This window comes from Neolamprologus multifasciatus, chromosome 6 (assembly GCF_963576455.1).
Source record: "Neolamprologus multifasciatus chromosome 6, fNeoMul1.2, whole genome shotgun sequence".
In the NCBI taxonomy this organism is placed as follows: Eukaryota; Metazoa; Chordata; class Actinopteri; order Cichliformes; family Cichlidae; genus Neolamprologus; species Neolamprologus multifasciatus.
The window spans coordinates 28,033,948-28,056,012 of NC_140444.1; the positions used below are offsets into that span (position 1 = coordinate 28,033,948).

General features: G+C 41.5%; 2 protein-coding genes across 7 annotated transcripts in view; both read left to right on the plus strand.

The window, feature by feature from the left end:
- fhdc1 (FH2 domain containing 1) overlaps positions 1-5,988 on the plus strand; it is a 30,153-nt gene extending 24,165 nt beyond the window's left edge. For all 3 annotated transcript variants that reach the window (XM_085162596.1, XM_085162595.1, XM_085162597.1), the window contains 4 exons: positions 625-695; positions 1,366-1,483; positions 1,668-1,832; positions 2,034-5,988. In XM_085162596.1, the coding sequence (XP_085018722.1) occupies positions 625-695; positions 1,366-1,483; positions 1,668-1,832; positions 2,034-4,184 (2,505 nt within the window). In that variant the 3' untranslated portion in view covers positions 4,185-5,988. The remainder of the gene's footprint in view (positions 1-624; positions 696-1,365; positions 1,484-1,667; positions 1,833-2,033) is intronic.
- A 9,873-nt stretch (positions 5,989-15,861) lies between these two features.
- trim2a (tripartite motif containing 2a) overlaps positions 15,862-22,065 on the plus strand; it is a 30,719-nt gene continuing 24,515 nt past the window's right edge. The window contains exon 1 of one of the 4 annotated variants that reach the window (XM_085162585.1): positions 15,862-16,010. The gene's annotated coding sequence lies outside the window, so the exon portion shown is untranslated. Of the gene's footprint in view, positions 16,011-16,370; positions 17,403-17,480; positions 21,797-22,065 lie in introns of those variants that run through there. The other 3 variants (XM_085162587.1, XM_085162583.1, XM_085162588.1) reach the window with 3 other exon arrangements.

Sequence of the window (22,065 nt, forward strand, 5' to 3'; positions counted from 1 at the left end):
GCTGTGAGGGATATTTTCCTGGCACACTTCGGGCTCCATAATGCTAACTGAGCAACAGTTAAACACCACGGCTTACCTGAATATTAATGCTGACACTATCCTACCTTTATGAGCACAGTGTACCATCTTCTGCTTCTAGCATGTCACAAAGCTCAAATCATCTCCAACTGGTGGCCGATTACCAGGTTTCAGGTGTTGAATTAATTGTTCGTTTGCACTGTGTCAAACCTCTACTCTGTGCATTTATCTTAAAAATGATAAATGGTTATATTAACAGGTTTATGGTTGTATTAACAAGACAATAGCAGAACTGAAAAAAGCTGGATTAACCTCACAATAAGCAAAGATGCATTTACTGTACAAACACTGTAGGAAAGTCTGTCATAAAGAAATTCAAATCAGTGTTTTACAGCAGTGATGAGAAAACTGTGTTTGACCACTGAAGCTGCAGGAGAGCAGGTGGACAGCAGATGGTGACAGGAAACAGCACAGAGCCAAGAACGGCTCGCCAAGCAGTTACATCACCATACAGATATTAGTCCTTCATCACAACAACTACGCCACTTTATCTTGTACAAAATCAGACATTTAGATGTTGACTGTGCGATGTCTCTCTCCATGCAGGAGGCAAAGAAAAAGGACGAGAAGTTGCTCAAATTTCCTGAGAAGCTTCAAGATGTCCAGAGTGCAGCCAGGTAATCGAAGGGAATCAAATCCTTGCCAGTGAGAAATGTAGGAGTCCATTATCAGTTTTGCAGTCATGCAGAGGTGATAATGGACTCATATAAAAGCTGTTTATTCTCCAAATGCATGCAGTCTGAAGCAGGGTGAGTTAAGGACTGTGAGAGTCAGTTACACAGCAGACATCAGTTTTCTGTAAAATCTCTGTAAAATGAAATGATTTCCAAATTAACCACCATCACATTTATTAAACAGCCAAATTTTCTGATGGGAAACATAATGAGGCGCTGAAGACGATGAATGCCGTAGTATTTTATTGATACGGCCAAGCACAGCCTCATTAACCAGGCTGACAACTAATTTAGGTGTAGAACAGGAGTTATATTCACAGCACAGTCTCAGGCTCTGTCAGCTTCACAAGGTCATCTCTGTGTGCTGTCGGTGCAGATACTGCACCGCAGAGAATTACTCCTCCCTCCTGCCCTCAGGATAGAGACCCTGAAAGCATTTCTCCCTGCGGTCTACATTTTCAACCGTTTGGAAGTGCATTCATCAAATTAATGTCACATGTGTTTTTTTTAAAGCAATATAAGGAAGACTGCTTACACTCAGAACTGTCCGTCAGTTTTTATTTAATAACAAGTACAAATGTGTTTTAAATATCTTTCTCCTGTGTTCATGTAGAATTTCAGTGGAAAACATTGAGGAGGAGTTTTCCTCCTTGTATGTCCGAATCAAATCCTTGGAAGAGAAAGTTCAAGGAGACCAGGAGCTGCTGCAGCAGCTGGAGCCCTTCCTGCAGGTGAAGCAGCAGCAGTTAGTTATGTAATACATTGTGTACACAGACACATGTACAGAAAGTTGGATCCAGCCCGCTCTACATTTGTGAAGCTGCTGACCTAAGTGCTATAGATAATGACTTGTGTAAAAGTGGATGATGCGTTATAAATAAAAAGTGTGCATGTGTGCTCGGTCTCTTGTCTTAGAGTGCAGCACTGTCACTTCAGGACTTAAAGAGACGCAGGCTGGATCTGCGTAAAGAGGGAAGTACTCTCATCGATTTCTTTTGCGAAGACAAGGACACATTCAAGCTGGACGAGGGCTTCCGGATCTTTCAGGACTTCTGCATCAAATTCAAGAAAGCTGTTAAGGTCTGCTTGAGTGAAACAATAATTCTGGGTTATTATAATATCATATGATGTTGTCATTTCTTGCTTGTCTTCTATATGCGTGCTAATTGTTCGTGGTGACCCACTGTTTAAAAAAACTCAAAAATAAGTAAGTTGGATGTCACCATCATTTATGTTCCTGATTCTCAAAATTCTCCTTCCTTACATTTCTGTTTCCATCAGGACAACACGGACCGGGAGTTGAAGGAAGCAGCCAGACAGCGTCGTCTCAAAGAACTGGAGGAAAAGCGTTTTGCGTGGTCGAGCGGGGATCAGACCGGTGGATTTGGTCGCAGCAGCAGCGAGAACGACGTGGAAATGCTCACCAAGGAGGGCCTCCTGGAGTTTTTCCAGAGGTCTCAGAGTCCACACTGCCCGCTGGAACGTTCTGCCAGCGCACGCCGACACCGGCACACCATGACCTCCATAGCAGATCGTGAACTCCAGGGATACTTGGAGCTGTTTGGAAGCACAGGGAACACCTCTGACTTTTCAAAATTTAACAGCCTACCTCGGTTAGGCCGTCCTATCCAGCGGAGGATGGCCCCCTGGATGTTAGGCCAGGACAATAACCGGGAACTGGGCCGTGAAAGAAAAGCGACGTCTCCGCATTCAGACACTGAGCCGATCATCTCACACGCCAAGTTTTCTTCCTCTGAGCTAAACGATAACGAGGACAACAACAACAACAATTACTCATCTGTGTCAGAGAGCAGCGCTCTGCCTCGGCCCTTTTGTGTCTTTCAGAAGCCTGCCCATATTCCCAACCCAGCAATTACTGGCCACATGAGTGTTAGTGTGGAGAAGCATACTTTAGTCCGAGGTCCTCAGGCTTTTGACCTAATCAGTCCAAACAATAACAGCAATCACATGCACTTTGTCAACCGGGGGGACGTTGTGGTGACGGATCTGGAAATAGGGAGACAGTCACCACCCAAGAATCTAGACAACCTTTCACATGATACATTTTTGGAAAGGGGGGGAAATCTAAAGGTAGTATGGGAAGATACAATAGTTCCTCCCATTCAGGCTGGGGTCTCTCCTGAGAAAGAGAAAGACGAAGAGGACTACAGCACAGTTTCATCCACAACCTGTGATACCCCTCTTCCACTAGATACCTCTGTATCCAACAAGAAGCCAATGTTTTATATAATGGACTGCACAGAAACGGACATCTCTGTCACCTTGGATTGCTCTGAGGTGGAATCCTCGTCTACAAAAGAAGGACTTCATTTCCAGACAGCTGACCGCAGCAAAGATCAGGAGAGTCGGCAAGACCCGCAATCCACATCTCCCAACGACCAGTCTGCTTCAACCAATGAGCTCTCAGCCCCCAAATCTGTGGATGCAGCATCTATGGCTCCATCTACTACCACAGAAGAGTGGGACACGGAGAGCTGCGACACCGCTGAAGGAAAACGGGCTGCGGGGAAAGATGCACAACGAAGCAGCCGAAAGCCAGCACCTACAAAGAGCAAAGGCAGCAAAGCAACCAAAACCAGTGCAGGCCATGGTGTGCGAACGCTGGCCAGCAACGATAACCAGGGTATGCGGAAAGTCATCCCTATTACCAAGCTGACCAGGACAGGTAGCAGCAGGCGAGCAGAGAAACCTGCAGTTCACGATAGCGGGGAGACACGGCGGCCTTCCCGTGACCAGAGCACTCCGGCAAGAGGAAGGAGCGAGAAGACAACGAGACCTCCTCGGCACTCCAGTTTGCCTCCTGATGAGTCAAAAGCCCAGAAGGGAGGCGGTCACACGGGCAGCGTTTCTAGATGGGCACGTGATTCAATGCCTAGGAAAGCTTCGATCCACAAGCCAAGCGCCAAACCCGTGAGGAACATTCCCAAGCCGGCGCCCGAGGAGAAGATGTGCCGCTCTACTATGAGAGCCCTCGCTCAAGCTCAGGCTCAGGCTCAAGCTCAAGCTCAGACATCTCCTGAGGACAGCAGCTCACACACACACAGTGCAAAAAACACTTCTGGAGTCCCCAGCTTCGCCCGCAATACTGTGGCCTCATCTTCCAGGACCAGGAAAGAGCTGGGCCCTCCGTCGGTCCCTTCCACCCCGTCTCGCAGCCCCTCCCTCCTGGGTCGACAAAAGCCGACCCGGGCATCACACGCAGGTCACACCAGTGACGAGCGGCCCCAGGCAACAAGCCTGCGGCGGGTGCAAAGCGTGAAGGCAACAAGCTGCAGCACCTACCGTAGCGAAACCCCGCCTCCTCCTGCAGCACGTGAGAACGTTCGTAAATCTAGCAGCTTCTCTGAAAAGTCTGTGCAGCCCAGAGACTTGATGACATCCAGCAGAAGCAGGAAGCCGAGCTGGAAGTAAAAAAACAAAAAAAACAAAACAAACCTGACTGCAGGATAACAGGAAGCAGGAAGAGAGGACTTTTTGTTTGTTTTTGTTTTTTTACCTGCTTCGGCGTGAACTCACGTTTGCTCTGCTCGTCTAGAGTTATCCACTCATATCATGCATATCAAACAAAAGCATGTTAAGCTTTCTCACTGTGTAAGAATCCCTCTGTAGCTGGCTCTGTATCAGGTTTACGAAACACAAAGAGCAAGATGCAATGAAGTGCACACGTTCCTCATTTCCTCTTCTTGTTTTTTGCTTTTGTTTCTAAGGGTTGGGAGAAATCTAAACTGACAAATGGCAAATTGGTGCTTTTACACTGCAGCCTCTTTGCCTGCTTAGCTGTCTGCGTTCAGTATGTTTTGGTGTCTGTGATGCTGTTGACGTCAGACACGACTACATAAAGCTGCTAATTAGCTCTGACAGATTTGAGACCAACTTTCAGCGTCTGTTTCATTCAGGGTTACGAGATTTGTTGTACCTCACCTCGCTGCTGTCACGGTGTCTCTTTCACTTTGCTGCTTCTTCCCGTAGACTAACAGCGCTCCGTTTGCTTTGTGATTCTTTTTGCTTGATACCTCAGAACGATCGCAGTGGCCTTGCACCAGCAGAAAAAGTAGACTTGTTCATTTGGTTCTGCATGATAATGTAGACAAAATCAGATCAGTTTTACAAAAAAATAACTGCAATGTCACTTTTTAAGAAATTCCTGGTATACTGTATTAATGTTACAACAATATATAAAAGTCACACATATTATGCCATTGTGTATACCAACCGTGGTACTTCTCGTACTGTATCAGTAGTTTGTAAATGTGTTAGGACTCCTCCATAATATTTTGGAGTAGACGTGCACGTGGGAAATGTTTCCTGTTTCAGCTAATACATGAAAAAAACGCTAACGCTGTGAAAGAAAACCACCGAGCGCAACAGAAACACAAAGACACTGATGCCATCATCAGTCACGTTTTTAGAGTCTGATCTAATTTTTCTACTGTGAACATTGTCGTCTCATATTTTCTCTAGGCTTGTTCAATTACAACTGTAAATCCGTGGTTGTAATTCAGCCTGGATCTAGTTTGTTGCTGTCATGAGTATTATCATGACGCAGAAACAGGTTCATTTAAATTTATCCCCAGTGATAAATTTATTATTAAAAAAAAAAAAAAGATTTGCTGTACTGAAGGTTTTTCCTTAAATTCTTGGAAACAATTTCAAGCATTTAAAAACACTCAGAATAAGATGTTCAGAGAGTTTCTGTGTCTGCATTTTCTCTTCGTTCAGTCAAAAATGACTCTAGCACAAAAGTATGGTTCGCGAATAACAAACTCATTATTATGTATGGAAATAGATTAGATACTTTGTTGCACCAGTGTGAACAAAAACAGCTGGCAGAGGTTATACATTTTCTTCTGCATCACACAAATTGAACGTAAACATGCTAAGATGATATAATGTTATAGGAGCTGCTTGGACATGGAAACACAAACTGAGATTTCTGAGGTGTGCGCTAATACTTTTGTTTATTTCTATAGTGCAACCAAACCAAATGTTTCTCCAAATGAAGTATTAGCTGTTTGTACATTCAGATGGTTTGATGAGCTTTTAAGGATTCAGTAAAAATCTTCAGTACAGCAGCAGGAGCTGACAAACGACGGTCTTTGCTTTTCAGATGTTGGAAGTTCTTCATGTTACAGAAAATAAAAAGTAATGTAAACATCATGTAAGTGCAGCACCGCCGATCACTTTGCACCACTTGCCTTTTAGAATACATTGTGCCATTGCCTTGATGGAAACAACACTCTCAACAGTGCATTGCCTTAAAGCTTAATGTAGCCGATCAATCACCAGTAGAAGCTCCTTGATTGTAAAAGGAGAGTAGAAACTTTACTGCCTTCCATCACATCAAAGTGAAACTCTGCTGGTCACTTTGTAAATAATGTAAAGATGTTTTCTGACCATTCATATGTTTATATTTCATAAAAACATAAAGAGCAAGAGAATAAATCATGTGTGCACGCACAGATGTTTAAAAAGCAAGCATCTCATCGTCATAGCCGAGGGTCGACCTGCAGGGTGTGGACATGCTGCAAGTGTCTTCCTGTTCCCTGTCATGCAAATGAAGCTGATGGACTGATGACACAATAGGCCCAGTGTGACAAACCACTGTGTGTGTGGCCTGATGCCACCTAGATCCTCCTGTTACACTATCAGAGTTATTTAGGGCTGTGATAGTTGCTATTAACACATTTTCAGGAATTTTAAATCCCACCAGAAGCAAATATCTGAAGTAATCTTCAAGCCCATCAAACCAAAGGAATCATTTGCGATGCTTGTTTTTGTCCAACCACCTGAACCAGCTGTTTGTTTTCTAAATAAATTAGAAATCTCACATTTTCAGCACTAAAATAGTGACTTCTGAACTTAATGTCTGTCTGGAGCAGTTACATTAAAATGTATTTGATGTATAAAAAAAACAAAAAAACAAGTGGATGTGTTTGAACGTTTTGGAAAACCCTTAACTGACACTTTTAGACTCCTTTGAGATCTTTGAAAGATTGCCCTCCCGTAAATGTAACCTTTTTCAGACTACACTGACAAAAAAAAGAAAAGTGTCCACTTCATTTCTAACCAAGCTGAGTCATGGAAATGTCCACTCTTTAAAAAAACAAACAAACTGAAAACTCCAACTGTTTGATGACGTCATGGAAAGATGATGCTTCCACAACCGCGCCGTCATTTTAAGCTTTACAATGGATGCCCTTTACATTACATGACAACAGCTTACAGCAGCAGAGCTGCTTATGAATTTGAATTGCTCGCTCTCATCCCCACAGCTACTGCATTTAAGGAATGGTTACCATAGTAACATTAGTTTCCATTATAAAGTGTCCTGTCAGCTCTGTACAGCAACACCTTCGTCATGTTACAAGTTTTGTAGCGCTGCTTAAAAGTTACGTGACTTTATAACGTTTGGAGTGAGTCATTTTTATCTGTTGTATTTCGTTACTGACACACGCCGACTCCACTGCAACAAGCCTGTCTTACTGTAGCATTTGTTGCCCAAGGATGTATTTGTACTCTGATGAGATTCTCTGAGAATAGGACTTGTCTTTTGTTTTCACAGCTGAGGCAAATAGGTGCTCTGCTGCTCTGCTCGGTCATCTCTAAGTCTGAAGTTTCACGATGGAAAAAATAAAAAAACCCTCCAATACATAAAGAAAATGACCACCTCTGATCACTAGACCGCAGGGCTGCAAATGTGTTATTACTGTTCCACTTTATATTTCTGATGCTGATATAAATAAATCACATTGCTGTGTAAACTGGAAACTTGCTCCTCCCATTTCTTTAACATTTTTTCTGCATGCAAAGAAAAGCTCACGCCCCCACTGGAGGCACTTTTTAATTCATTACATAGATCCAAGTAGAACAACAAATTAAAGATCAGCACATGAGCGTCAGCAAACTCATGTTTGTTTAGTTTTCCTTTCACAAGTCATTTTATTTTATAATGTTCCTCTTGTTCATCCAAGGCCCACTTACAGTGCCGTTGTGTCCCACAGATGGGCCCACCCCACAGTTTGAGAATCAGTGATTTCTGATTGAACAGATGGATATCCGGTAATAATCATGAATGTTTGAAGAATCTGGTCTGCTGAGCAGGCTGAAGTTGTGCATATTTAATAGTCGGCATGATGATGTACGATGGTGAAATCAACAACTACACCTTCTACAGAGAAATACTGCTGAAAGTTTGCTAACCTTACTATTTCTGCTCCGTGGAAACACAATCTGAGCACTGAATCTACTGTTGCTCATTAATCCAGCACACTAAATATTACACTGCTGAGGGAGGTTGCCGCCATTGGGGAGTGCATTATCATAGACCTGTGCTTTTATCATATAACTGTGACAAACAAATGTGATCTCTGTGTTAAACAGAAAATTAGGCTTTAACAAGATGATCTAGTAATTAATTTTAGTGACTCAGTGTATGGAAAAATACTTCCCCCTCTATGTTTACACCACTAGAGTGCAGCAGAGTATGTCTGAGCTCTTCTGTGACTCAAACACATGCTTGTCTCCACCTACCTTACCACGTCATGCCTTCATAAACTGCACCCTCTGCTGTATTTTCCCAGTAATAATGATTTTTCTCAGAAACAAATATGCATAGTTTGTTGCAGAATGTAAAAACAAATCCACAAAACTAATAATACTGTATAAATTATATAATACTGTATGATAATTCGAAAGCTGGTCTGAGAATTGTCTCTCTTCCTGTAAAATTAAAGCCAGGATGTTAACACAGCAGGTCTAGAAGTGTATTCACTGTGTGGAAGAATCTTTTTTGAGCTTTGTGTACATCAACTAAAATAATTTTTGACAAATGCATGAATGATAATGATAAAACCATCAAGGACTCAGTTTGTTTGACAGTACACTAATCTCCTCTGTACATCCATAATGATTTTAATTTAAGCCCTTCTGTAGTGTCTCCTTAATATTCATACAGATGGTGTTATAGATGCTCAGTAAGACCTCAGAGGTGCCATGGTGATGCCACAGAGTTAACCTGAAAGGACAAGTTTAACTTTTAGTATGTTTTCTGGCTTTTCAGTTCATCTTCAGATATTTTAGAGGGTTTGCTGTTACATACCTCTTGGATTAATGCCAGGACTTTTCTGTTTTTGAATTATTGTACACAACAACATAGTAAAAAAAACAATAATCATGTTTTTCTGAATCCAATTTCCTGAAAAATGATAGCTCAAGGTTGCGTTACAGACACCCATCAAACCTGACTGTCATTTGGGCGCCCACGAGGTGGAATCTGCTCAGCCTCGTGATGAGTTCAACAAACTTTTCGAGCTGACAATAATAATTTTTGGCAATTTTCTCCCAAGGGATTCCTGCTCTTCAGTTAGGTGCCCATCACCATGTCAGATGGATGGAATAAATGATTTATGCTGACATGAAATGCGTCACACAATGTTGGAACACTGGAAAGCTGTCTGTGCACTGACCGGTGGCTGCACTCGCTCTTCTTGTGCTCCAGCTGACATTAAATGTAAGATTATTGCTCCATTCAAGAAGCAAAGCCTGGAAAACCCTCCTCTATCCCTGTTCTGCAGGCACATGTAGACCTCATAGCAAAGGAAGCGTGTCCCATCCCTCAAGTTTACCCAGTTTCACTCTGTAAAATGTAGACATGTGTATGTATATATGTATATATATATATATGTATATATTACCATTATTACCATAAAATGCAGCACACACAGGTCTGCTGTAAATGAGTCATCCATCCTAACATGCAGACAGTAGATAATAGAAGCATAATGCAGCATCATGGGGAGATAAAAAACAACAAACAACAGCACAGACAGCGTTCTGCATGTTTTTTTTACAGAGAGGGGCTGTAAGAGCTGTAAGCCTATCAGTATTCATAGAGATAAGCTATCTATCTGCCACGATCACAGAATACAGTCAGACTATTGTTTGCATAAGATAAATGGCCCATCATCATGTGGCATATCTAAAAGATTACATGGAGACAGAGCAGGACAATGTGGAGTTTTTTATTCAGCGAGGTGAACTTGACAGTCTGAAAATTCTCCATTGCACATAGAAATGAGTTCATTTTCTAAAATCACTGATCCTATCTTCTGTTTTAGATACCATTTAACCATTTAATGAAATCAACAAGGATTTGATACATTGATAGTGATTTTTCTACTCTTTGAGGACACAGTTACAGCTCAGACATGTTTAATCTCTTCAGGAGTCATTGATATGGTCGTCCATCGATAGATAAATGGTAAGACTGGTCTCAGTCAAGCCCTGCAGCAGACTGGTGACTTGTACAGGGTTCACCCCGCCTTTCGCTCTGTCACAGCTGGGATAGAATGGATGACCAGTGACTAAGAGGGCGATTGCCCTTGAACTGCATAGAATTTCAATGTGTTTCACCTGAACTGACTGGTAGTTTGATTAGAATAAGGGTGTGATAACTGAAGATTTTACAGGAAAGAAGACACAAATTATACTGCAAGTAATTTTACGTAGTGTGTACAAAAAAGCATTCCCTCATTTTACTGTATTTACTGTAAATATGCAATACTTTGAGGGGCAGGGGTATTATGAAGTGGCTTTTGTGTGGAAAATTTAAAAAGAAAGAAAAGAAATAACTAAACAGTAGTAAACTGCATTTTTATATGTAATACAGGAAGACAATTGAACTGTGAAACATCTATGATGGAAGCAAATATAAAAGAAAATAAAAATGTAAAAAGCCAAAGTTAAGGTACCACAGCTGAAGATTACTTACAGTAGATTTATTTATTTTTCCTTGTAAAAAGTTGAATCGGTACTCCGTTATTCTAGTGTATAGATTATAATTATAAGCTAATTTTTTGATAAAATTGGTTGGAATTGCATTAAATAATAAGGCAACTGTACCCTAAGTCACAGGCCATACTATAAAGCACTGCTTAAATATATTGATATGATAGAAGTTTTACTGATTTTATTCTTTTAAACATGGGAGTGAAGTTTCTGCCAGGAGGACAGAGGAAAGGAGGAGCCTCCAAGGTGAGTATGATGAGATTTTGCATTGATGGTGATTTCAGTTTGAGACCGTACTTGTCTGAATGTTAAACATGTGCACGAGGGGAAGCTGGCAGGCAGACGGGATTCCAGGGAGATCCAGGGAAAAGGCTGGAAGTATCTTTTAAACTTAGTGTTATCACTTTAGAGAACAAACAAGAGAGCCAGGTTGATGACAACACCAACAATAGCCTGATAGAGAGCAGCAGCCCGAGTTGGTCCTTAAATAGCACGAGTCAATGATCCAGTGCAGAATAGGTGTGGTGGAGAAAGCCTCAGAGAAAGAAACTCCACCTGCAGTCGGGCAAGCGAGAAAACGCCAGCCCGTTACTCCACCCGAGAGTGAGAGAGAGCTACAACAGACAGAAGAGAGACAACAGAGGGAGGAAAAAGGAGAAAACCTCAGATCTGCCAGGACCATAACAGAAACTATTATGTAAGGCTTTCTGTGGTCAACCGGTGCAGTGAGTGGTGCAGGTTCAACACTGGGCTGCATCTCTTCCAGAGGAAGCACTACGAAGCATGAGATGTCAAGCAGCTCGTGACTTGGCACGTTTATCTCCAGATCAAAGGCGCTTTAGCCATGTGCGAGGGATTATGCTCCTCACAATCCCTCCTTATCCTACAGCTCAGGGCGACACCTGACGAGCCAGCTCTTTACTCTCACTGCCGCAGGTAGTAAAAGTCTTCTCCCTGCTGAAGGTTAGCCTGGTTAGTCAGAGAAAGCTCTAATCATTCCTGGGTTTGGAAGGGTTGTTTGGTGGATAGAAGAACAGCAAATAAACAGTCTCCTTTATATTAACGTCATGAAGCAGACACCTGGGATCAGACACAACAGGCGTGGTCCCGTACAAGACGAGGACTGAACTATCAGTGTGGTTAAGGACGGAGTGAGTCGCAACCTCTGTAATCTCTGCAATCTGAATATTTACTGCAGCAGTTGTTTCTGCAAGTGAGAAGTTAACATGAAGTCTTAATATTTGCATTTAGTTTTCTCTGATGTTAAGCATCAAAAGCCACAAATGAAGCTGTAAAATGAAAATCACCTTTAGCTGCGACTCTTTTTGGAATCTGGGGCTGATGCAGGGTCATCTGTGGTTTGATAGTTTACTTTTTTAACGTCATGTGTTGTTAGAGTCAGAGCTTTACTACGCTGCCCTGGTGATGACCTTACTCCGTATCACTTTAAAGGACATGCTGTCACCGCTTATTAGTCTCCCTCCATCACTGTGACCTTTAAACAAGCGTGTGCCTGTAAATGCTGTCTACAGCCCACAAACAACATGCTAGGAGTTTCATACTCACGTACTCATACTTACTACAGCCTCAGGGATTACCTGTGATTACAGCACACAGATTAGCAGCCGGTTTGGATGCAACTGTTCAGATTTGTGAAAAAAAATAAGTGAAGCAATCAATGACCTTATAAATACAACCAGTGGGTTAAAAGTAAGTCAGTAACAGAGCGAGTGACAGTCAAGAGCTGATCTGAGTGGGGCTTTCTTCTATCTTCAGATCTTCATTACATGAAGATGTGGTGAAAGTCAAGCCCCCGAACTGACCTCACAGCACAGAGAGGAAGTGCTCAGGAGAGAAGACTGGAACAGAAACATGAGGTGAGGCTGTTTTTCATTCACTGATATAAAACATCTCCCCCATGCTAGTTTACTCAACGCTTTTCAAATGATGTGCTGCAATAACACAAGACTATCTTTGTCTTTGTGTTTATGAACCAACGTGATATTCGGACCATGTTACCTGAGTCACTCAGTTTTTTAAATTCTCCTTTAGTCTCTAAATTGCAGTCTTTTACACTCACCATATGGCCATCCTTCTCTAAACTCTCACATCAGCAAGGCATTTATGCCCAGAGATTGACGACTGACTGGATATGCTTTGGAGATGACAGTGTGGGAAAATCTCAGCAGACCAGCTCATCTGACGTGAACAACCGTGCCACATTCAAAGCAACTTAAATCACCTTTTTTGCCCGTTCTGCAGCTCGGTTTGAACCTCAGCAGGTTGTCTTTACCACGTCTAGGTGCTGCCCTGTGATTGTCTGATTAGATATTTGCGTAAACAAGCAGTTGAACAGGTACCTAACACAGGTGAGTGTATGTATTCTGTTTCAAGCTTTTGGTTTTACTACACCACAAACATTTTGCTGCTCTTTAGTCTTACTGTACGTCTTGTCAGTATCAGTAGATTGCCTGGTAACTGTGCAGTAACTTCAGTGTACATGCAATAACCTGCAATGATGGCCAAATTAAAGCCTCCCGCTGGACATTTGTAATGCCCCAATCATGTGTTCCAACAAACAGCATGAATGAGACAAAAGAAGTTGTTCAATTATTCAGCAGCCATTCACAGAGCCCTCTGCTAATCCGGCCATGCTCCACTGAGCTAATAACAGCAGCAGGTGCGGGCAGCTGTGACCGGTGTGATATGAAATTATGGTCAAATGGTAAAACTCCAGTCTGGCCTAAAACTAAAAAGCACTCTGCAAGAGCATGGCCACAAAAATTGGACTTTTTGTAAATATTTGATGTTTGTATGGCCGTCTCAGCGCCTTAATATTTACTTTAAAGATTAATATTAGACTTTTTCAGTCCAGTATGTGCATTTAACGCCTTTATTTTATTTTTGTGTACTTTTTGTGTAGATTTAAGTAAATAAGAATTAATTTGAAAATAAATGCTGGTTACTGCTGATGCTTCTGAGCTTTTGCTTGCGTACTCTGAATGTGAAACTTTACATGCACTGGTGTGCTTTTGTGTTCTGGTTCCTCTTCAGCCTTTATTAAAACTCTTTTTAGGCTGTCACTGTACTGCTTTAGCTGTGAGGAAACAGAGGTGGGATGCGGAGAAGAAACAGAAATCTTTGCACTGAGCCTGTGATTGTGCATCGCATGCTAAACAGGTGCCCTTTGACTGTGGCACACACACACACACACACACACACTGCCTGAGTTTTCTAAAATAGTAGTGAGGCCTTCAGATGCGTCACCCTTCCCCCACCTCTGACGCACACCAGACAATAAACGTTACACAGCCTGTTCCTGCATCAAACACAATCATTAATGGAAAAGGAATGCAAATAACTCGATTCTTTCTTTCTATTTAATCTGAAAAGAGTCTTTCATGGGCGGCTGCATAATGTAGAGTTGCCATGCAACAGCCTCCTGCATAAAAAAGGGAGGGGCCTGACAGGAAACCACAATTACAACTGGCGCTGGGCTGCCCATCAGGAGTCCTACTAGAAGCTGGAATTGTGCGACCAGCTTACATTGTTTTTAACTCAATTTTTAAAAAAAAAACGTATCTATTTATTGATTGATTGGATTAAAAAAATACATCCAATATAAATCTATCCATTAGATTTCTTAAATCCTTGTCCTGTTCATGGCTCAAGCCTATCCTTAGACAGTTAACCATAGTGTAGTTAAATATTAGCCCACACAGCTTAGTTTAAGCTATCTTAGCCTAATTTAAAACAAAATGACAGCTAACATGAACATATCTATTGTTATATCACCTGCTGGTTTTGGACTCTGCATTTCGAAACCTCAACAATAGCCCTTTGCCAAGAGCACGTTAGTGTTTTGTGACAGACGTGACAACATTTGAAGGAGAGCAGGAGCTCGCAAGCATAATTAGCAAGCTACATCCATGACCTGCAGAGGTGCCGTGCACAGACACACATAGCTAGTTACTTATGGAGGGCCTCGTTGGCCGAAATGAATGAATTAAATAGAATTCACTTTGGCACTCTAGGCCCTCAGTACCACACTTAGAGTAGTCTAACACCAGAAGTTTACTTCTTAAACTTAATCACACTTTGCGGCCGGTCTGTAGCGCACACAAAGCCCTGACATGAGTCAGATAATTCTATAACAACTGCTTCAAATGGCTCCAGCAGCACAAACACTGTGAAGAAGTCCAGTTACAGTTCACCTCACATGGAAAACTATCCTACAGCTGTCTGTGTTTGCATACCCAGCTCCAAATCAAATCCAGTTAGTAAAAAATCACTTCACTTCTCTGCAGACTTCTGAAGCTACCCACAGAGACCAAAATCACATTTTGTATCAGTGTAAACTTTTTTGTTTGTTTTTTATTTTGTAAAGTTAAGCATTTTAAAATAGGATTGACTCACTAATGGATTTAGCCTCAAGTGGCCGCTAAAGGAAATGCAGTTTATGACACTCCATATTTTAGCTCACTTATTTATTATCTGGTGAATAAATAAATTAGGGTCACCTGTAAAGTTGAATGAATAAATAAATAAATAGATAGATCAATATTCAATTTAAAATTATCTATATAGTGCCAAATGACAACAGCTGCCTCAAAGGCTTTATATTGTAAAGAAGCTACAATAATAAATACAGGTGTTAGCTAGCAGTTGATGGACGGCTGACGGCTTAAAGTTGGTTTGTTTGTTTAATTTTTCGGCTAACTGTCCTTTGTTTTATTCATTTCATTTATTTGGTAGTTACTTTAAATATTAAATTACTAAATGTGAGATTTTTGCCTCAGAAAGAGTGTAAGGAGGTTGTTATTTTTGCCATATGACAAAACTACGTTAGCTTTTAGCTTACCCGTGCTTCCTAACGTTATACTAAACTATAACCACTGGTATTTGTTACAACCCTAAAAACCCCAGTCAGTCAATGTCTTCATGCAACTTTTGGCACCGACAATAATGTTTTTTTATTTGTGTGTGTGTGTGTGTGTGTGTGTGTGTGTGTGTGTTTAAATTATGTAGAAACAAATTAACAACATGCAGAAGCCTACTTTTCTTTTAAATGTATCGTGGTAGAAATATTAGGCCCGATTCCCAAGTGATAAAACAAGAAATACTACAAATAGTTTCCTCGGTGAGCCACAAAAGTACCAAACACTGAAGCAGAAATAGAAATAACTCTTTGACAATCGGTTATTCTTACACGTGAATGCATTATTGATGAGTTCAGACTGCCTCCGGCTGCTGTTGCCTTTCCCTTTTATTGTCAGCGGATCCCTTTAATAAGTGAAGTGGAAGTGAGTTGAAGTGGCTCTCGGTTCAGCTGTAGAGTGAGCGCAGAGCAGCACACGGGACGGGACAGAGGGAGCTTAAACGGGACAATCCCAGCAGATGACGATAACTGCTTGAAACATCCTCAGTTTCCGCGGATAAGTCTGCCTTTAGGTAAGTGGTAAACATCAGCTGTGTCTGTGCTTTAGGATTTGGGTTAACGCAGTCAAAGCTTTAGAGAATTCACATCTCTGTGTTAAAATGAATGCAATCATATAAAGTGCAGATGTCCAGCTGCTGGTTTAGTAAGAGCGCAGGTCTGCAGCGGGACAACAGCGCGCCTACGTCCGCTTCTTCAATCTGCGAAAACTTGAATGAACCACTGATGCGCTTGTGGTGAGCGCTGGGGAGGAAGGATCGCATGCAGTCCGGAGGCACTGTGGGAATTTTTTTTTTTTTTTTTGGCGTTTTCAGCGCGTGTGTTGTCTTCACTGCTCTGTGAGTATTTTCATTTTAAACTTCAGGCTTGATCTTAAAGTTGAGTTGTGACAGCACAGAGTCTGGCGTGAGTAACGCTGTAGTCGCCGCACTGCACCTGATTCTCTGCTGCTTGTGACAAGCTGCTGCTATTTCTGCAGTGAAACGTGTCTGACCGTCGGATTCATTCAGAAGTCATCTGATTTTAGCAGGAGTCATTAAAAACACTGAGATGAGAGCATTTCTGCAGATTCGGTTGAGTTAGTGATTTATTTAAATAAAAACAGTAACAGTAATTTTTCAGGGAATAAATGAAATAACTAAATCTTGAATTGACATTTTGACACCATGTACACCTAGTTGAACAGTTTATACACTGTGTGTTGATTATAGAAATTAAACATGCTAATAAGTGACCCTTGGACTTGTGCTTTCCCTCTGCAGTCAGTTTACAGATATAAGAAACTTGAATTGAATACCAAATGAATCCTTTAATCAAATGTGACCAGAGAAGTCTTTGACTCTGTTACACTGCTGGGGTTTTACATTCATTTTGGGAGTTTCTATGACATTGCCATCATTATTCACAGTGGATTGTCTCAATGGCTCATCAGCAAGCCACATTCATGTCATTGTCATGGCTCCGTTCTTCATAGATAAACTAAGTGGATTAAAGTGTGATTACATAAGCCTGCCCTCTCTGTCCACTCCTCTCTCTTATGCTCTGTGCGAGAGAGTCTTTGATGTCCGAGCAGTAGTTTTCCTAAAGGCGGGCTGTTCTTTCTGTTGTGACATCAGAGATGCTTCAATGCAGTAAATGGTTGTGGGAACAAAAAGTAGAAAGTGGTGTGGTAAGGGCTGCACAGTTCTGCCACCGCTGCAGTGGAGCACCATCCTCGTGCTAATCGGGAAACGTGAGTGTTTTGGAAAGAAGGAATTCATCTTCAAGCTTCTTTTTCCCATCATGTGACTAAGTGGCACCGGACGCCACACGTGCCCATCCATCACATCCCACCTGATCGTGAGCTGTTCCGAGCCTACCTCATCGTTTTGATTGAAGCTGACATTAGTCTCATCTGTCCAGAAAAGGTAAACTGGGAAGTGAATCGTGTCATCTGGGCTTTTGTGTTCTTAAGTCTGATGAATAGTTTGTTGAAACCTCTGTGATTATTGTTGTGAATTCTTCTCTTTATGGGATTATTATGTGTCTAATCATATAGAGGTTTCTTCATTTTAATGGATGTGTGGTCATCCACCCTTCTTGTCTTCCATAGATGTCCAAGAGTCTTTGTTTCCAAGCTCATCTCTGTCTATTTTTTCTTTTGTTGTTTTTTTCCCCCTGAGATTTGATTTAAATGTTTTCACTGCTAGTGTTTCTGCTCTTAGCCTGATTGGTTTGTTATTTTTATTTTTATTTTTTACAGCCTAGACCAGGGGTGGGGGAACTCCAGGCCTCAAGGGCCAGTGTCCTGCAGGTTTTAGATGTGTACTTGATCCAACACAATTGATTTATATGGGCAATTACATCCTCAACATGTCTCGATGTTCTCCAGAGGCCTGCTAATGAACTAATTGTTTGATTCAGGTGTGTTGACCCATGGTGATATCTAAAACCTGCAGGACACTGGTCCTTGAGGCCTGGAGTTCTCCACCCCTGGCCTAGACCTTCTGACCAAATGTTTCTGTTTTGCACCTTCAAAATGCAAAAGCCACCCTAGGAGTCTCTACACATCACTACTTCTCAATTCCTCTTAATGACGAAGTAGTGATGAAGGAACCCACATATGTCCATGAAATAACTTTTGGGGGTAAAAGCAGCACGTCCAACCAACAATCTTAAAAAGATAAAACAGGAAATAACACAAATCCGAAACACCTCTAACTCTGCATCGAGTTACTGTAATCCTCAAAAAATCCCCAAATGCTGACTCCGATCAGTGCAACACTTACTGTTTCTGTATGAAACGACAGTTTAAATTGTTGTTTTTGCTTTTATTGGATAGTGAAGTAAAGAGTGGACAGGAAAGCAGAGAGTGCAGCAAAGGGCCGCAGGTCAGAGTCAAACTCTGGCCAACGTATTGCTCCCTGCTCACCCTGGGAGCTAAACTGGAGTCCTTAAAAAACTGTCTACACAGTGAACAGTCTTTAGTGAAATGTAGAATGCATTTTGTCAATAAATGTGTTTAATCACTCGTGATACTTAAAGAATAGTTGAGGTACGTTGTCTTGATACGCAGTGTGTAGTGTCAGCAGTTGCAAAACACTTATTTTCCCTCAAATCCACCCCTCATTCTCATCCACGTCAAAGAAATTACTTTTTTTTTTTTAAATATACAAAGTTTGAATATGAGAATACATGTGAGAGAAAAAAAATATGAATAAGCAATAAAGTAGCACAAACCTAACAGCAAGTTACATGACAAAACATCTGTTTAGCCATAAATATATAGAGAATTTTAAGATCATTTGCAACATAGACGCTCATTAAGGCAAATGTAGCTTTGTTACAGTATCAATCAGCAGATAACCCCGATATCGACTGACATATTTTTCCATTACATGTCGACTGGTGGTGTCAGTATTGATGTTTTTCCCGGAGGCTTGCTGTTCTGCACTGTTGCACTGTGATTGTGATTGTCACCCCTCAGGATCAATGGACCCAGCACTCTGAGCTCTGCCAGATCTTAAAGTCTGTGTGGTTAAAGCTAAGCGATTAAGCTAGAACAACAACCAGCTTAGTCACTCTTTACTCTGTAGTAGCTCTGAGTGTATCTGAATCATTTCTGTGACTGCAAATCAACAGGAGAACGAAGGACTTGTGAGTGACATCGTTTTTGAAAGGGCAAACAAACACATTATAGATTATGTGCATGAAGTGTGTTGGTGAGCCTACTATTAGAGCTGATGTTGCATGGTGTGTCCACCAGGGGGCACTCTGCAATTTTCCGCGCACAACAACTAACAGCTAATCCGAGCAGATTCAAGCGGAGTGGGAATGAGTAAATAAATAATTACACGTACCGTATGATTGGAGTTTATGTGTTATAAACAGGTTCTCCAGATTCCATACATATGGAATTTTTAAATCACCAAATATCGGTGTCTGTATCAGTCATAAAAATCCTTCTGATCTATTTTCTGTTGACATTATCTTTTGGTCATCTCCAAATAATGAGGAGCTCTGATGTAATGCTACAAGTTAAAGGCAACACACATTGTTGTTATATGTGCATGTGAAAACCTTTCACTTACTATCTTTGAACATATTTGCACAGAGAGCCATTTGTACCATTATGAGCATTAAGGCTGCAACCATATATATTTTTTGTGTCAAGGGTATTGTCAGTCACAATACAGACTACAGTACAATAGTGATGACATCATACGTCTTTCTTATCAAGTAATGCACAGTCCCCCACCCTGTCATGTGACCTATGGAGGTCACCTGATGCAAGATGTGAGTGGAGGTTGAAAGGAAGGGAGGAGACTGCAATGTAAGAGGAACCTGAACCAGCCCAATAACCAAAATAAACACGTGAGCTTAGAGATGGTCTGCTTAAACTAATTAGCAGTTTTACGTTTATTTACCTTTCTGGAGAGCAATGAAGACAAAACATTAATCAATCAAAATGGGTTATTCATAGCAAGTAATAATCATCTTAAATTGTTCTTTCACTTTTCTTTTCTTTATTGTTCAGGTTGAGTAAACAGTATTTAGTCAGTATTTAGGAGAAAATACTGAAGCATGTCTCAATGAACTCGTTTGTTAGATTTAGCATGCAATGCAACGAGCCATTACAGATTAAAAGAACAGTAGTTACATCGCATTTCTTCTTCTTCTTTCACATATTCAGCTGGTGGTTTCCTGTTACTCTGTGTGACACAGTGATATAAATCTGAAAGAGGATTGAATCACAGTGCTCCTGTTACTGTATAATGTCATTTTCTATGCTTAAGTAATCCATTTAAGTGGAAGTCGGGGGGGGCGCAGATGCATTTGGATAATTACCACAAACATTTGTTTTTGCTTGCCAATAAGATTAAAGCTTTCAAGAAATAGGAACCACTCTGGGGGGAGCTACATGTCTGTGTTATGTGAGAGTGTCTTCCTGTCTGTAGGAAAGTGTGGGTGTGGGTGTATGCAGCCCGATAACGCATCATGAGTGATTTTTTTTGTTATGGTGGAACAGCTAATGTTTCTCTGCCAAGGTATAAACGTGAAAGATGTGCAAACAATAAGAGGAAGGCTGCCCTCTTGGCTGCAAGCGTCAGAACAGGATGCTCATTTTATTATCGTGTTTTTGGAAACGTGAAACAAAAACAATCAGTAAGATCACACTAAAACACAGTTGAGCCGTTTATACTAAAAAAAGCCTGCATATTAAGATTCATGGTGCTGAATGGAAAACTGAAAAGGAATTTTAGAGCCTCATATGTACAGCTGTGGTCGGAAGTTTACATCCGTGAGCATGAATTCCATGGTCATTTTGGAGGTTTTCGTTAGTTCGCTGAACTGTACTTTCTTCCTGGAGGAATGACTGCACACATAACGTCTGCTTCATGTTGAACTTATCTTCCAGCTTTGCCTCATCTGGAGGCAAACAGATACCAACGCACCGCTGATTAATAACTGCATTTCTGCTCTTTGAACCGTAGTGTTCAGCATATGATTGCACTGTGGTCATCACTTAGAGGACTGTTACAGTTATTATGGCTTTCTGGGACCATCTTGTTTCAATGACTGTGACTTTGGTTGGCTGTTGCTCTTTAACGTTTGGAGTTTTGGATCTGCCTGCAGTATGTTTTAACTCTGAGTTTATCTAGTTCAACTACTCTGTGCAGACATTTTTGCTTTGATAGTTTTTGCTAGTGCAACTTGTAGCACCTTTACCTCAAATCAGGATAAAACTCCTCATAAAAAGGTGGGAGTGGTGTCCTTTGCCTTCGCACTAACATCTTAATGTAAAAATTACTAGCTTTAATTACTTTTGTGTCATTTAGGGAGTTTTCTTATAATCATTTGCACCTGGGACAGCATTTGGACTCTGAAAGTCATGAAATCCTTTGGCCACTGCTGGCACATTTGATTGTGTCTGTTTCTGTCAGCCGCCCCGTCCTCTGTCACTCCTTATCTGTCTCTGCTCCATGCTAGTTGAGCTTCTGCCCTCACCGGGGGTTAAAGAGCAGCACAGGCTTTAAGCCCAGCCTTCTTCAGCCTCCCTAGCTCCTGTGATTGGTCTGTTGTCTTCCTCTACACCACTGTACCGTCCTCCCTCCTCCGTCTCCGCTCACCCGTTGGCCTCCTGTCAGTCTGTTTGGATTATTGTAGCAGCTCAGGCCTCTCACATGCCTTCTTGTCACTGCCTCCTGGACATAATACAGCATATCATACATGTGGCGAATTAGGTGACGAAGAGCAGCGTTTGTTTTCCACCTCAGTGAAGAGAGAGAGAACAGAAGAGGAGAGCAGCCATGGAGTTGAAGTAAGTGGGATGTTCTGAATGTGGGTAGGAGGGCTGGAAAGAGCGGGTAACAAGAGGAAGGAAAGATTTATGATTAATTAAAGGCAGAAGCTATAACAGCGCTGTGTTCGAACAGTCCAGCGCACAGCACTGAAAAGTTGTTTGGCATCTGTAACAGGAAAGAGATGATTAAAAAGATGCTGCTGTAACTTCAGGCTGTTACACTGGAAATCTGCTGATACAAGAAATACAGGTTCCTGCTGCACGTCTTGTGGTCTCAGGTGTTCACG